At 48.9% G+C, this 17274-nt stretch overlaps 1 protein-coding gene across 1 annotated transcript in view; it reads right to left on the bottom strand.

The window, feature by feature from the left end:
• Positions 1-17274, bottom strand: part of CPXM2 (carboxypeptidase X (M14 family), member 2) — a 206882-nt gene that overhangs the window by 93706 nt on the left and 95902 nt on the right. The window contains exon 7 of the mRNA XM_010859573.1: positions 10614-10723. Coding sequence (XP_010857875.1) covers positions 10614-10723 — 110 coding nt within the window. The remainder of the gene's footprint in view (positions 1-10613; positions 10724-17274) is intronic.

Below are 17274 nucleotides of genomic sequence, written 5' to 3'. Positions count from 1 at the left end.
TGACCCCAGCCTTATAAAAAATTTTCTATTGCTCCGTATCTTTGCCCACACTTAATATTGTTTTTTTTTTTTTTTAAGCCATTCTGGTGCCTACATATCATTGTGATTTTAATCTGTATTTACTTAATGACTAACGATAAAGAGCACTTTCTTAGGTTTATTGGCCATGATATTGCTCCATAAGCACAGCACAGGTCCACTCACACTGGCTTTGCTTTAGTTCTTCAAATATAACATGTTCCCTCCACCATGGGGCCTTTGCACACACTGTTCCCTTCAACTGGGAATTCTCTCCTGTCCCCTCTGTCAACTCTTTGTCTGATAAACTCTTAACTTTTAATCCTGCTTCAAACCTTGTAGCCCATCCTCAGGAAAGTGTTCCAGATCTCCAGATTGAGGCAGGTTTGTTGGATATAGAAAACCATGGTGTTATGGGTTGGATTATATCCTCCAAAAACATAGGTTCAATCTCTTATCCCTGGAACCTCAGAAGGTGATATTATTTGGGAACAGAGTTGTTGCAGATGAAATTAGCAGATGAAGATGAGGGCCTAAACCTGATGGCTGGTGTCTTTGGAAGAAGGGGAATTCTGGTTACAGAGACAGACACACTGAGATGAGAGATGATGTAGGAGAGAGACCGCCTGTGACCACAGAGGCAGAGACTGGAGAGATGCCACTACAAGCCAGGAACACCCATCCTGGGATGCCTGAGGACTGGCAGCTGGAAGAGGCAAGGGAAGATCCTCTACTAGTAGCTTAAGAGGGAGCACAGACCTAAAAGCACTTTGATTTCAGACTTCCAGCCTCTGGAATTGTGAGAGAATAAATTCTTGTTGCTTTACGCTGTTTGTGACACTTTGCTATGGAAGCCCCCAGAACTAATGTACCTGGTCCTCTCCTTCTGTGCATTCATCACAGATTTCCACTGGGCAATCTCACCCATGAGATTTTTTTCAAAATAATTTCATTTCCCCATTTCATGACCCAAGGCCAAAATAACACTGGAGGAGGCATCCTGGACTCCTCTTTTTCTCTCTCGCACCCAAACCTCATTCTCCTCCTCGTCAGAAAAGCCTGCTTTCAAAATATCCAAAACCCAACCACTTCTCGCCGCTTCCACACCCCTGGCTTGGCTGGAGCCAGCATCACCTCTCATGTAGGGTGCTGACGTCACCCCTCTCCAGCCCCCTGCTTTGACTCCTGCTTCCCTAAGTCAACACAGAGACTGGGTTACTCCTTCACACTTGCAAAGCAGAGCATGGCGTTCCTGTACCCCAAACCTTTCCACGGCCCCTCAGTTGGCTCAAGAGTCAAAGTCAAAGTCCTCCCAGAGCGATGTCTGGGCTGGCGACTCCCCTCTGTACTCCTAGGGCCCAAGCCACCCCGCTCCTTGTTAACTGATAATGTTCAGCCTGTTGTCTCCACAAGACACTCAAGTCACTCCCACTGCCGGAATGCTCCTCCCATAGCTACCGGATCCCCTGCTGATCCTTAAGCCAACTTGGCCTCAAACCTGACCTTGATCACTTTTAACTATAACCTGACCCCTCCCCAGAGGTGGCCCTCCCGACCCCACTGTTGGCTATACATTTGTCACATTTATCACCTTTGAAATACTATAAAAATCATCCTGTTATATTTTTCGCTTTTATGTGCCTCCTTTTGGCCACTTGATGCAAAGAGCCGACTCATTAGAAAAGACCCTGATTCTGTGAAAGATTGAGGGCAGGAGGAGAAGGGGGCGACAGAGTATGAGATGGTTGGATGGCATCACCAATTCAATGGCATGAATTTGACCAAACTCTGGGAGATAATGACAGACAGGGAAGCCTGGCAGGCTGCAGCCCACGGGGTCAGACAACAGTCAGACACCACTTAGGGACTAAACAATTCCCACTAGATTGTAAGTTGTCAGATGGTGAGGATCTCTGTTTTGGCCACGGAGGCATCCCAAGGACCTAAGACATGACCCAGCACACAGAAGGCCTTCCTTAAATATTTGCTAAAAGATTAGAGAGCGTTTCTGGTTTTGTTCATCATTGTCTCCTCAAGACGTCTGACAGTGTCTGCCTGGCACCAATAAGGTTCCCAGGAGGCGGGGTTTTGAATGAAATGAGTGAAGACGAGAAAAACTCTGTTCTGATCTGTCTTTCACGCCTCCTCTCCCCTTCTTTGTCTTTCATCCTGTCTTTACACAAGTCTTCTCTGCCTGGGCAGTGTGTGCTGTGTCCACTGAAACCTTAGCTCAGAAGAACGTGGACTCCTGGCTCCCTACTGTATGTGCCCAGGAGACAGTGTGGCTGGGCTGACAGCCCAGAGGGCCCATCTTTATAAGCCATCATTTGAGAAGGCACAGTGGGTTCTGCCAGCTGAATGGACATGAGGCCCCATGGGGATGACTGTTGACACCCCTCAAACTTCTCTGGGTCCTGCCAGGATGGTACTAGGAGGCTCAGTGGTCAGGGAGATGAGTCAGAAGATGGGGTGCTGGAGGAGACCACAAGCTGAACCTTCCCGTGGGCACCTGATGTGCAAAGAAAGGAGCACAGAAAACCCTTCCCTCTGCATCTCAGCTCTGCGCTTGCTAGGTATTGGGTTAGGGCAGGTCACTCAGCCCGACTTCAGTTCCTCTTCTCTAAAGCAGAGTTTCCCTCTGAGTACACTGAAGATGAAATGGAATAATAATTTAGTGAAATTTAGTAAAATAGTAAAGAAAAAATTCAGATGGCAAGTGGCGCAGGGTCCACTTCAGCACCAGGGGGTTAGTGGTTTCAGAACGGTCTGAGACACAGGCCTGGCGTCTCTGCTCCTCGGGGCTCCCTTGTCCTCCTTACTCCTCCTCCCTGCTCTACGCCTAGCTCTTCTCACTGCACTTGCCTTCAGGATGCGACCAAGAATGGCAAGAGCACCTCAATCTCACTATAGCAAATTCTCACTTTGAATTTTCCGAAAGTCATGATTTAAAATATTTGGTCCTGTTATTCCCATAAAAATCCAAATACCCCAAATTCCTGCATCCTGGCATCTGGACACTGTGTCCCGGACCGTTTCTTGAAGCCAGACGCAGAACAAAATCCCTTTATGGGAACGAGCATGACATTCTTGGGTTTGGAAACTATACCCACTGTGATGATTTTTGCCTCTGCAGCACCCAGCATGTAAACAGCCCCCAGGGAGGACTTGCTGACTTACAGCAAGGTTTTGTGCAACCAGAAAGAAACGAGAGGCTGCTGTCCAGAGAACTGGGATGGAGTGAAGGAACAGACAGGCTTTGGGGTCAGAAGACCCTGAGTGCAAATGATTCCAGGAACAGGCAGGAGTCAGGGTGCCCAGGGCGATGCCTGAGAAAATGGTGCTGCCCTGGGTGGTGTCCACAATTTAAACGTGGTCTCCATTTTTGGCCAGATGGGGCTTCCCAGGTGGCATTAGCGGTAAAGAATCCACTGGCCTGTACAGGAGATGTAAGAGACGCAGGTTCGATCCCTAGGTCGAGAAGCTCCCCTGCAGAAGGGCAAGGCAACCTGCTCTAGCATTCTTGATTGGAGAATCCCAGTCAAGACAGAGGAGCCTGGTGGGCTACAGTTCATGGGGTCGCAAAGAGTCGGACATGACTGAAGGGACTGAGCAAGCATGCATGCATATTTGGCCAGGGTGGGGCACCAGGTGCCATCAGGGCCAAATAGGACTGGCAGACAGACATGTGGGATGTGCTCAGGCTCCTGAACTTCAACACCAGGATAAAAACTTGGTTCAGTGCTCCATAACCAACTCCCTGTGGGTATATCAGGCTTCCCTTGTGGCTCAGCTGTAAAGAATCCACCTGCAATGTGGGAGACCTGGGTTCAATCCTTGGGTTGGGAAGATCCCCTGGAGAAGGGAAAGGCTACCCACTCCAGTATTCTGGCCTGGAGAATTCCATGGACAGTCCATGGAGTCGAAAAGAGTTGGACACGACTGAGCGACTTTCACTTTCACATATCTGAAGCCATGGGCATCGACCATCTTCATGGCTTATACCTCATTTCAGGTAAAAAGATGATCAGAACATTGGCAGTGGATTCTAATATCAGGATCTGGATGCTCTGTAGAATCCCTTGAATGGAATGACTCCCAAGAGGAGCTGGGTTTCATTCCAGCGGTGCTGAGAAGTGGCTCAGACAGATGCTATTATTATAACTAGACTTCCTCATGAAAGACAGCTAACACACACAAGTCATGGGCCAGAGAGAGTCAAATGATGACCGGGCATCGCAAAGACATCTGATGGTGTTAATGTTGCATGTTTTTCCTTGTGACCTCAAAACATCAGCTCTTTCTTCAAAACTCCGATCAGAATATCACCCCTCTTACATTCCTGATTATCAGCGGGAATCATGATGACATCCTGAGGTCCAATCAAGCTCTTGGTATTTCGTTTCTTCGCCTCACATGTCAGGCTTATACTTACCATCATTTTAGAGTCTTAAGAGTGAAACTGAAACCCAGCCCTTTGAAATGCAAGTGCTGCCATAAGCTGCTCAAGGCTTTGCTCCCCATAACAGTGGTGGTGGAATAAATCGAAGAGTAGCACTGTCTCTGACACCACCTTGCTGAATTTACGAGCCATGGAAAATCTCTCAGGGTCCTTAGAGGATTCTGCTGGGCCAGGACAAGCAATGGCTACTGTTAAATGACCCACCTAAATACAGGGCTATCTCCTAAGACCAAGCACAGGCAAACAAATGCTCCGAGGGTGATTTTAGAGGTCATTACCGAAACTTTTTCTTTGAGACCTGGGATGTTAATTTCCAATCTGCCTGTGACTGGTCCCAGAGCAGAAGCCAATGACTGTTTCTAAATGAGACCAAAGACATCCTCACAAGTAAGTTAGTAGAAAAGGATCCTGGGACACTGCGAGGATAAACCTGGGTGAGACTATCCTGATGAACTGGACCCCTCCCTTGAATTCCTAAAGCTCTCCCTTGCCCAGTGTACCTGGGAAACGTAAACCTGGGCTTCTCTTCTGAGCTTATATTATTAAATTGACACAAGCAAAACCCCACTTGCAAAAAGGAGAATTTAGAAGTTGAATTATAAGCTGCTTTTAGTCTATCAAAGTCTTATGCTTAAAATGAGGACAAAAGAATGCTACAGACTGAATGCATATGTCCCCTCAATACTCATATGTTGAAACCTAATCTCCAAGGTGATAGTTTTAGGGACCTTTGGGAGGTGATTAGGTTACAAAGGTGGAGTCCTCTTGAATGAGATTGCTGTTGTTCAGTCACTAAGTCCTGTCCGACCTTTGCAACCCCATGGACTGCAGCACCCAGGCCTCCCGGTTCTTCACTATCTCCCGGTGTTCACCCAGGCGTTGAGATTAGTGCTCTTCTAAAAGAGACCCTGAGAAGCTCCCCTTCCACCTCCTGAGGACACAGAAGATAGTCATCTAGGAACCAGGAAGCAGGCCCTCACCAGATACCAAGTATGCCAGGACCTTGATCTTGAACTTTCCAGCCACCAGAACTGTGAGAAATAAACCTGTGTTGTTTATAAGCCACCTGGTGTATGGCATGTTTTTATAGCAGCCCCCAACGAGCTACAGCTCAGTTGGTAAAGAATCCACCTGCAATGCAGGAGACTCCGGTTCAATTCCTGGGTTGGGAGGATCTGCTGCAGAAGGGATAGGCTACCCACTCCAGTATTCCTGGGCTTCCCTTGTGGCGCAGCTGGTAAAGAATCCGCCTGCAATGCGGGAGACCTGGGTTCAATCTCTGGGTTGGGAAGATCCCCTGGAGAAGGGAAAGGTTACCCACTCCAGTATTCTGGCCTGGAGAATTCCATGGACTGTATAGTCCACAGGGTCACAAAGAGTCGGACACAACTTGCACTGCATTGCACTCTCCAATGAACTAACACAGAGACAGGTGTTTTTGCTATAATGTGGAAAATGCAATCCAGTGAATGCTTATAGTCTGCAAAATCTTGCACTCATAAAAACCAAGCTCACAGGAAAAAATAAGGTTCAAAATCTATGCAGCTCTGTAATCAGAAGAACAAAAAAAACTCAATCAATTCTAAAAAAAAAAAAAAAAATTAGTTCTGGTAAGGAGACATGTTAAATTACTAAGAAAAAAATTTTAATACATTTTTAAATTAAAAAATTTTTAATAAATTTTATAGAACTTGACCTTAAAAAACACGGTGAAAGCGGTATGATAGAAGAGGGTGTCGGGAAGTATGGAAGCTGGTGGGTTGTGGGCACAACGGCTACATGGGCAAAGGACCTGAGCAGCAAATGGCCTAGGATGGACCACATGGCCACCCTGAGCCAGAGCAGCACCGAGTGACGAGCACCATGGACAGGACTGAGCTCTTCGGAGGCTTCTGCCCGCAGCTGTGTGGACAGTGCTCTGGGGTCAGGGCTGGCACCTGGTCCCGTAAGACACTGATGTACTGGCAAAACTGGTACACGGACCAACGCCACCTCTGGGTCATAATGCCCTCGTTCACGGCAGCCACAGTGCCTTTGGCATTGCAGCACGCATACACATATGTGCAGACACGGTGCCCACACAGTGTGGGAATCTCGGACAAACATGATTCACCCGACCTGAGGAGGGTAAGCCCCCAGTAAATCAGCACGAGACAAAGGTCAGCAGAGAGACTCGCACACGGCTTAATAAGCATCCAGAGGGGCACAGAACACTTTAGTCGTTGGTTAGGGCCGTTTTATGGGGTCGTTGGGAGCCACAGCTCCAGGATTAAAGCAGCTTGGAGTCACATCCTTCCTCTCCTGAGAAACCTTAACCAAGTTACTCTACCAATCCGTGTAGCTGCTTTATTAGAGACAGAGGTGATAAAAATAACAGTCCTTGTCTCACATCAAGGAATAAACGAAACAGGTAAAGCACCCAGCACAGCACCAGTAACTATCAGAGCCGATTCCTGGTCTCCTTCTTGCTGGAGACCGAGGCATCCTGGGGAAATGGAATAAGCAGGAACTTTTCTCCTCTGCTTTTTTTTACGGCCACCCAGTTCTGGTACATAAAGGGCACTTCGAAATGGTCAGGTGAGGGAACGGATCTAATGAATGGTCAGGTGAGGGAACGGATCTAATGAATGGTCAGGTGACGGAACGGATCTAATGAATGGTCAGGTGAGGGAATGGATCTAATGAATGGTCAGGTGAGGGAATGGATCTAATGAATGGTCAGGTGAGGGAACGGATCTAATGAATGGCCAGGTGAGGGAACGGATCTAATGGGAAGGAAAGTGGCATCTGAGAATCGAGGAGGACAATTCTCTTTCTTCCTCCTTTAATCTTCATATTCTGAGAAGTTAGCCAAGGTGAGCATCTTGCCTAAAGCCCCTCAGCTCGTTAGCAGGAGGACCAGGGTGCATGCCGAGCCTGCGTTCTGAGTGGACCACGTTCTGAGTGGACCACACTCACGCCCACGGAGCCAGAGCAGCGAAGGGCTGGACTGACCTTGCTCACCTCCTGCGCTAAATGCATTTAAATATAGTTTCTAATGCCAAAACCTTGCTGTTTCTCACACATAAAATCCCATTAGCTTGACACGCCTACCAAATACTCAGATGTGAGACAAGATGTGGTTATTTTTAAACTGCATTCAACCTCCGTGTGTGGGAAGACGCATTCCGGGGCACCTGTCGGGATGCAATCGCGCTTCATGTGGCACTGATTCAGGAAAGTGGAACCCGCCAAAGGGGGTCCTCGCAGCTTCTGCAGAGGAGTGAGATAATCCAGTAAATGCTTTAAAATTGTTGCTGTTGTTGAGTCGCTAAGTCGTGTCTGACTCCTCGAGACACCATCAAGCCCACCAGGTTTCTCTGTCCGTGGGATTCTCCAGGCAAGAATATTGGAGTGGGTTGCCATTTCCTTCTCCAGGGGGGTCTTCCTGACCCAGGGATCAAACCTGTGTCTCCTGCATTGGCAGGCAGATTCTTTGGCAGTGAGCCACCAGGGATAAATCACACTTAACTTCACTGACTATAAATCACTCAATTTCACTGTTCAAGGAATCCAGGGAGTGCTATGGGCTCCCATGTTTCTGATGAGACAACTGAGGCTCAAGAGACGTGAGGTAATTATTTCCAAGGTCCCAAAATCTCTAAGTGTCGAGGCCAAGTCTGAACTCAGCCTGCCTGACTGGGATACGCTCAACCTGTCCACTCAGCTCACTGGGAAGCCCACAGCTTCCATCCTCCACCCTCACCCCACAAATTTAGGACTAGCTGGGCCTCTCCACTTCTGATCGAAAGCGTAGATCAATGCGAACATTGGTCACTCAGTCATGTCCGACTCTTTGCGATCCCATGGACTACAGCCTTCCAGGCTTCTCTGTCCATGGAATTCTCCAGGCCAGAATAGTGGAGTGGGTAGCCGTTCCCTCCTCCAGGGGATCTTCCCGACCCAGGGATGGAACCCAGGTCTCCTGCATTGCAGGCGGATTCTTTACCAGCTGGTCTATCAATGTGAACGCTTCTTCTTTAATGAAGGATGACTTCATTTCTAGAGAGGGAATCAGAGACACCAGATGACAGCTCCTCTGAGAGATGCAGGAGGCAGCCCCACTCCCATCTGGATGTAGCCTTGCTTGGGTCTGATTTTATTTACTTGGAGGGCTTCGGCCCATGCAAGGTATTGGGGGCCCTCGAATTATTAACAGTTACTCCTACTTAAACTTTGAAAGTTCACCCACTGGTAAAACAGTGTTCAGCTGTACACACCCAAATATTTTAACAGCTGTTTGGGTTTTTTTAATGGATATTTTTTAAACAACTTTAGATTTCATGAAAGTTCATATTACTGAATCTGTCTGAACTGAGAAGCAGTGATGCGGCCTGATGCAGTCAAGAGGAAGGAAGAGAGCTTGGAGTCAGAGCTCCACTCAAATGTCCCCCCATCAAGCCCAGGGGCTCCCTGGGAAGGCGGCTCATCCACTCTTGCATGGCAGCCACCTGCAGCACGCTTACAGTGACCACTGGGGAGATAAGAGGTCAGCTCTGCCACCTGGAAGCTGTGAGTGCAGCCTTGATGGTCTCCCACTGTGGGTGTGAAAGGAATACCTCCCTCTCAGGAGGCTGGCTGAGATGGTACATCTACCAAAGGGTCTGCAAACCACCCACAGTTACACATCAGTTGGGGAAAGACTGCAAAAATATTAGGGAACTATGTTCCTGGAGAAACACACAGGATGGCATGGGACCCAAATGCCAAGGTGAGAAGGGGTGGATCGGCTGGAGTTGGAAGAGGAGGGAAAAGGCATCTGAGATGGGTTGGCAGAGTGATGCCCCCTGCCCAACAAAGATGTCCACATGCTCGTCCTGGAAGCTGTGAATCCTCAAGGTTCTATGACAAAGGGAAATGAAGGCTGCAGATGCAGCCAAGGCTGCTTGGGATTGGGAGATGGTCCTGGGTTATCCAATGAGCTCAATGTATTTATAAGAGTCCTTAGAAGTTGAAAAGACCCTGATGCTGGGAAAGACTGAAGGCAGAAGAAGGTGACGACAGGGAATGAGATGGTTGGATGGCATCACCGACTGGATGGACGTGAGTTTCAGTAAACTCCGGAAGTTGGTGATGGACAGGGAGGCCTGGTGTGCTGCAGTTCATGGGGTCACAAAGAATCGGACACGACTGAGCGACTAAACTGAACTGAAAAGTGGAAGAGGGAGATAGAAGAGAGAACCAGAGAGATGGCAGCCTGAGAAGGACTCGACCTGACATCGCTGGCTTAGAGGAAGGAAGGGGCCACGAGCAAGGGAGGCAAGCGCCTAGAGAAGCAGGACCAGGAAAAGAAGTGATTCTCCCCGAGAGCCTCCGGGAGGAATGCAGTCCTGCCCATACCTTGATTTGAGCCCAGTGAGATGTCTATCCTCCAGGACTCTAGGAGAATAAATCTGCGATGCTTAATGGCTACATGTATGACGTTAGAGAAGTGCGAGCATGTGATGCCATGGATGAACCAGGGTTTACCCTGCTTGGACAAAGTGGCAGGCAGGGAGCTGCAGGCAGAGGCCCTGCTTGGGAAAAGGCTTGCAGCCCAGAAATGCACGGTGCACAGAGGGAGGCAGGATGACCCCACCTCCAGGAGTAGGACTTGGATAGCACCGAGGGCCAGGGTTACAGGGGCCTTTGAGCCTCAGGGTGGGAGGCCAGACACGATGAGCACCACTAAGGGCTTGAGCTGGCAGAACACGGCAGAAGGAGCCACAGAAGAGCCTGGAAGAGGCGTGAGTGGTGGAGAAACACGAGCAGGGAGGTGAGAGAGGACCAAGGTCACTGCCTGCCCACGGTCACAGGCGGCCAGCGTCCCCGCATGTCTTTTCCGCACAGATCACATGGAGGCGGTCCAAGCTGGGCCCAGGAACCGGCAGCATCCTTTTCACTAACCAGTCTCTGGAGAAGACACGTGTCCTGAGACTCAGGACTCTTTCTCTGTAAAATGTGGATTAAGCAGCAAGCTCCTCCCTGTCGTGAGAACTGGAGCTGATTCGTGTTAAATGCCAGGCACGGAGCCTGCCCCAAGCTCAATGAACCATCGCCATGTCGGTGGCCAGAGCCACTAGCGGTGCAGCCCGAATCCTCCCCTCCATGTGGGTACCTGGATGTTGAGTCTCCCCCGATGGGCCCCCAGGCCATAGCGCTTGGAAGTGGATGCATGGAGCTGGAAGTCTGTGATTTTTAAGGTTTCCAGACCAAGAGGTGGGCAACCTGGAAAGGACAATGCTCATTAAAAACAAGGACAGATATGGACAGAAACGAACTTGCTGATTTTGAAAAATCTGGCCACCTGCTTCTCTGCCTTTCCCCTAAACTCCAGCTCTGTGTCAGCCCCACTCACTGGTGTTTCTGGACAAACACTATTCAGCCGTCCACGTTACGCCAGCTTTCTTTCCTGTCGGCATTTCCTCTCTGGGTGTTTCTGCCCTAATATTCCTCTGTCTGATGTTCTCCATGCTACTGTCTGAGGCTGTTTCCAATTAAGGATCCTTCCGCTGAGTGACTCAGCCAGGGAACATTATTGGTTAGAAATTTCAGAGCGATTCTGTGGCTGAGTTCTGCAAATTAATCAGAACTTGATGGTTTTGCTTCAGCAACTCTGGCCTTTGTATCGTGCATACTAATGAACACAGCAATAGAAAGAGGGGAAAAAAAATGAGCCCTACTGCCTTCCATTCCTGGCAAAACTGGTAATTCTGAGAATGGCTACTCAACACAGTTTAGTCCAAGCTGCTCCTAGAATACGACGCTGGCACATGGGCAGCTCCTTGGCCATCGTCCCAGTCCAGCCCATTGTCCCTGCGGATACGAGGTTTAATAGCAGCTCTGGGGGCCTCCTGATCCTGGGTTGCTTGTCTCACCGCCCACCCTGCCATAGGGCTGGAATTGACCAAGTGGTGCTCTCCCCTTCACACCTGACTCCAGGGAAAGGAAAGAAACACTTGGAAGTAGAAATGAACAAAGTCTGCTTCCACAAGAAGTATCAGAAATCCCTGATGTAACAGAGCAAATTTAGAAAGCCCCATGGGTCACTGCTGAGATGGGAGTGCCTCCTGGGGATCCCGGGAACTCCTGGGGATGCAGGGGTGTCTGTCCATCCACGACAGACCCCTGCAGGGCAAGGCCCTTCTGGTCTTGGATTGCTGAAGGAGGCTGGCAATACACCGACCCCAGGAGATGCTCTGAAGGTGCCAGGTAAGGAAGTGTGCCCATGCACTGCAGTCAGAGGAATTCAGGCCTGCCAGGACCTGAGATGCCGTCGAGTCCTCCCCTTGAGTTTTCAGCAGAGGAAACTGAGACCCCAAGACTTGAGGTGAACCATCCATGGCATCCTTGCCAGCGACAGAGTGCACCTCACATCCTAGTCTCTAGGTTCTCAGCTGCAGGCTCTGAAGCGATGCCACTCTGCTCCTCTGCCCGTATCTACCAGGAGGCTTGGTAGAGACGCTTGGCACAGAGAGGAAGAGTACTAGTGACCAGCGAGGTAAAGAGCATGAGGGAGGTGACATTTCATCACCTGCTCCATGCTGCCTGAGGACTCGGAAGGCTTCAGGTGGCCCTGTGGTGATTCTCAAGATTTTTGGCAGGTCTATGTAACATCCAAAATAAGCAAAAATAAGCTGTCCCTCCCCACTGAACTCACTCAAAACATGGAACAATAAGGGGAAAGAAAGCAATGCAGATGATTAAGAAATCCGGCCAGCAGCAAGGGCTACCTCTTGGTCCTTGATGGGATATCTATGGGACTTCAGCCGCTCAGTTGCTGCCTGGACCTGGACACAGTAGGAGATTTCTGCTAACACATCCCAAAGGCAGTAAGTGAACAGCCAAACAAAACCCACAGGATGAATCAGCAATCTTCAAAGGGGACTCCAGAAGGGCAGAGGGGACAGAAAGGAACTGAAAGGCCCCATCCCAGCCACAATTCCTGTCTTGTCCATGACTCCCCAGAGATTAGAGAGTGACAATCATCCTAACATGGGGCTTCTCACTGGCGACTGCTGGGACAAAGGCCGAGGGAAACCCACCATCTTTCAACAATCAAAAGGACATCTTCATAAATCAACAGAGAAAGATAAATATTGTATAACATCCCTTATATATGGTATCTAACAAGAAATGATACAAAGGAACTTATTTACTAAGCAGAAGCTCATAGACAATGAACTTATGTTTACGAGAGGGGAAGGATGGGGGGAAAGGATAGACAGGGAGTTTGAGACGGATATGTACACACGGCTATATTTTAAATGGATAACCAACAAGGACCTCCTGTAGAGCACAGGGAACTCTGGTCAATGCTATGTGGCAGCCTGGATGGGAGAGGAGTTTGTGGGAGAACGGACACAGGTTTATGTATGGCTGAGTCACTCTGCTGTGCACCTGAAACTATCCCAACATTGCTAATAGGCTATACTCCAATATAAAATAAAAAGTTAAAAAAAAATCCCAAATATTGTCCTGCCCCCGCCTCCACCAAAAGAAAGGGCATCTTCAGACAAGTGCTTGGAAAATTTACCCACCTCCCATCATAAGCTCAGATTCTTGCAAAACACACTTGGAATAATGTGACAGACATACAAACATACACACACACACACATACACTATGCAATACAGTAAGAGCCGGGTACCCTGTGCAATGACTCTCCCCAGAAGGGCCCAGTCTACTCGACCCACCACGGAACTCCATAAGCAATGCGAAGCTGAAGCAAGAGGCAAGAATTCCTCTGGCTCTAAATTCTCAAAGATACATTCGGCTCCATCCAAAGAGCTGTCAATTGTGAAATCAGCACACGACAAGCAGGACTTTCCTCCATCTTTAGAAAATATTTCTGAGGAAGCCAGGAGTGCCGCCTTGAGGATCGAATAAATGGAGGAGACGCTAGTGTTTCCAAGCCTGATTTAAATCTCCACCATCAGAACCGAGGCCAGGCAGAACGCTGGCATCCTGGCTGGAGTGCAACATGTTGGTATTATCATCAAGATTATAATGTCGATGGAGGAGGTAATTACCAGGTTTAAAGAGTGCTTGAAATCAATGGGAAATGCACTCCCAGCTCTTCACCCTGCCCCTGTGATCTAAGGCCCCAGCCAGGCTGCACTGAAGTGTCTCTGACCGTAATTCAGTCAGGATTCCTGGGCCAGTTCATTCCAGCAGCAGCCCCTGAAGAGCCCTCCAGAAAGCTCCCTGCTCCTCCTCCCAAAACAAACAACACCCTTTGTCATCAAATCACATTTGTGTTATTTCTAAGAGGAAAAAGACTCTCATCCTAAGAAGCATGTGGGTGAGGAGAACATGAAAAAAAATTAAAAAGTGTGAAAAGAACACTTGAGGAAAATATTAATTAGAGACAGGAGATGTGTCATAATCTGGAGGGAAGAGTGACAGTCATCCGAGATGACTCGACTTCTCTCTTGCAGCCAATGCCACTCTCTGAGAACACCCTGTGCCGAACGGGGGGGCCCTGCCTCCCAGGCCTGCGCTCCACGAGCAGGAGGTGGGGGAAGAGGGGACCCTCCGCCTCATTCTACACCTCCCCTCCGACTAGGGCACATGCGTTCAATCAAATCTGTCCCTAACTAAAATTCTCTGCATTGCAGCCACTCTACAAAATGGGCATCACCACTATGGCATGCTTCCCAGGTGGCGCTAGTGGTAAAGAACCTGCCTGCCAATGCAAGAGACGTAAGAGACGCGGGTTCTATCCCTGGGTCAGGAAGATCCCCTGGAGCAAGGCCTGGCAACCCACTCCAGTGTTCTTGCCTGGAGAATCCCACGGACAGAGGAGCCCTGCAGGTGGGCTACCGTCCATAGGGTCGCAAAGAGCCAGACACGACTGAAGTGACTTAGCACGCATGCACTATGGCATAGATTCATTATTATCACCCCGTCGATTACCACATGCACACACCAGCTCTCCAACAAATCAGAAGTGCTCGTGGCATTTAATCTGTGACCTAGAAGTTACAGGGCACAGTCAGATCAGAGTGTAGAAGCTGGAATTCGGAGTCGGGCACATCAATCCCAACATCCCACTCCCAAGCCCTCAATCTGTCTGGAGGGAAGGCCGTTATGAGAGTCAAGTCAGGAAAATTATTTCAAAAGGATAGTGACTTGGGGAGCAATGCAAGCAACCACCGTGAGCCAGAGCCTCTGCAGACACTCATCTAACCTTCACAAGGACCATGAGAGATGGCCAATACCATCCCCATTCTACACATAAGCCAAGACTCAGAGAAGCTCACAGAGTTAAGCAGCTCCTAAGCGGCTGGACTTCCCAGGTGGCTCAGTGGTAAAGAATCTGCTTACCAATGCAGGAGATGCAGGAGACACGGCTTCGATCCCTGGGTTGAGAGAATCCTCTCGAGGATGGAATGGCAACCCACTCCGTTATTCTTGCCTGGAAAATTCCATGCACAAAGGAGCCTGGCGGACTACAGTCCAGGCGGTCGCCAAGAGTCAGACAGGACTAAGTGACTGAGCACATAAGTGCCTGAGTTAGAATTTGAAAGTCAAGTGTGACCTAAAATGCCAGGCACAGTCTTTGCACCAGCTCTCTTTGACTTGGAAACTCAAGAATGTCATACAAATGCAAGTTTCGTGATGGCATTTGGGGTCACATGCAAGACAGGAAGTAGCGCTGAGACAGGCTTCACCAGTTGGCAGAGGGGAGCTGAGTTCGAAGCCTTCTGGCCTGCAGTGGTGTCTGCTGGAAACAGAGCAAAGAATTCTCCAAGACCTCGAGGGCACTGCCAGGGGCCAGCTCACAGCCATCCTGAATTTTGCTTTCGTGGTCGCCTATAAACCGAATAGCTCTGACTTAGGACATTCCTTTCTTCGCCTTTCTGAACCTAACATTCCCTTTGATCAGCGAGAGTGTGGAGGCCCTGCCTGGTGCACTGGAGAAGAAGTGTTTGCAGTGGCTCTTTGCCTGTCTCAGAAGCCACTGACTTCCCAAGGGGGACGCTTCCCTCGGAGTCTTGCAAAGGCACTAATCCCAGCCTTATCTAATCACCCTTAGAAAGCTCCTCCCTGACTTTTGGACTCTTCAAGACTGCAGTTCTCACCCTGAACCAACACCAGAATCTTCTGCGTTACTTTGCTCCGTAAGACAGACCTATTTGCAGGGCAGGAATAGAGACACTGGACACAGTGGCGGCAAGAGAAGACAGGAAGAGAGAGTCGCACTGATACACACATTGCTGTATGTAAAACAGCTAGCTAGTGGGCAGCTGCTGTGTAGCTCAGGGAGGTCAGCTCAGTGCCTTTCCTAGAGCGGTGGGATGGGAGGCGGGGTGGGAGGCAGGCTCCAGAGGGAGGGGATATATGGATCCTTATAGCTGATTTGGGCTTCCCTAGTGGTTCAATGATAAAGAATTTGCCTGCAGTGCAGGAGACTCGAGTTCAATACCTGGATTGGGAAGATCCCCTAGAGAAGGGGATGGCAGCCCACTCCAGTATTCTTGCCTGGCAAATCCCATGGACAGAAGAACCTGGTGGGCTACCGTCCATGGGGTCACAAAAGAGTCAGACACGACTGAGTGACTAAAGAACAGCAAACAACATCACAGCTGATTCACACTGCTGCACGGCAGAAGCTAATGCAACACTGTGAAGCAATTGTCCTCCAATTAAAAAAAAATCCTATGATTATGAAAAAAAAAAAAAACTTCTGGGGGGAAAAAAGATGCCCAGACCACTCCCCAGAGACTGTGATCAATGGGACTATAGAAGGGCCCAGGCCCTAATTTAAAGTTCCCAAGTGAATCTTCTGATACCCTCGGAACCTGGTTGGCTGGTGTCTCTTTCCTGTCGTTGTTCAGTTGCTAAGTCGTGTCTGACTCTTGGTGACCCCATGGACTGCAGTACACCAGGCTCTCCTGTTCTTCACTATCTCCCGGAGTTTGCTCAAACTCACGTCCATTGAGTCAGTGATGCTATCCAACCATCTAATCCTCTGCCGCCCCCTTTTCCTTTTGCCTTCAATCTTTCCCAGCATAAGGTCTTTCCAGTGAGTTGGTTTTCCTGTAAGGCTACACAAACCCAGGATTCTGTTTCCCAGGCCCCAGAGGACAGGCAGAGGAAACTCTCAGGGAAAGGGTTATCAGCTCACACTGGTGGAAGCCTCTCACACCTGGAGCCTGCCCAGAGCCACAGCAGCCTAGAGGCTCCCACCTCGGATCAGTGGTGGCCCCACTTGCAAAGCCTCCAGAGACTTCCTCTCCCAACATCTACCCCTCTCATCCTAAAAAAGGTACAAACCACACTGAATATCACAGGGCAGAAACTGTGAGTTCTCATCACTGAATCCCAAAGCCCAATTGATGTTTCCTGTGTAAATGAATGAATGTGTAATACAATCCAACAGAATTAACATCACTGTGTCTTCATTGTCATGGAAAATTAAGAGCCTGCTCTTTAAATATCGCTTGTAAAGCCAAAAAAGAAATTACTGGTTTGAAAAAGCATTTCTCAAACCTCAGTCTTCATGAATCTTTCTATACATTTTATGCAGGTCAAGAAGCAACAGTTAGAACTGGACATGGAACAACAAACTGGTTCCAAATAGGAAAAGGAGTACATCAAGGCTGTATATTGTCACCTTGTTTCTTTAACTTATATGCAGAGTACATCATGAGAAACCCTGGGCTGGAAGAAGCACAAACTGGAATCAAGATTGCCAGGAGAAATATCAATAACTTCAGATATGAAGATGACACCACCCTTATGGCAGAAAGTGAAGAGGAACTAAAAAGCCT

The sequence above is a fragment of the Bison bison genome, unplaced genomic scaffold (assembly GCF_000754665.1).
Source record: "Bison bison bison isolate TAMUID 2011002044 unplaced genomic scaffold, Bison_UMD1.0 scf7180017864456, whole genome shotgun sequence".
Classification (NCBI taxonomy): Eukaryota; Metazoa; Chordata; class Mammalia; order Artiodactyla; family Bovidae; genus Bison; species Bison bison.
The sequence above is the reverse complement of the archived record's forward strand: the minus strand, read 5'-3'. Positions and strand labels throughout refer to the sequence as shown.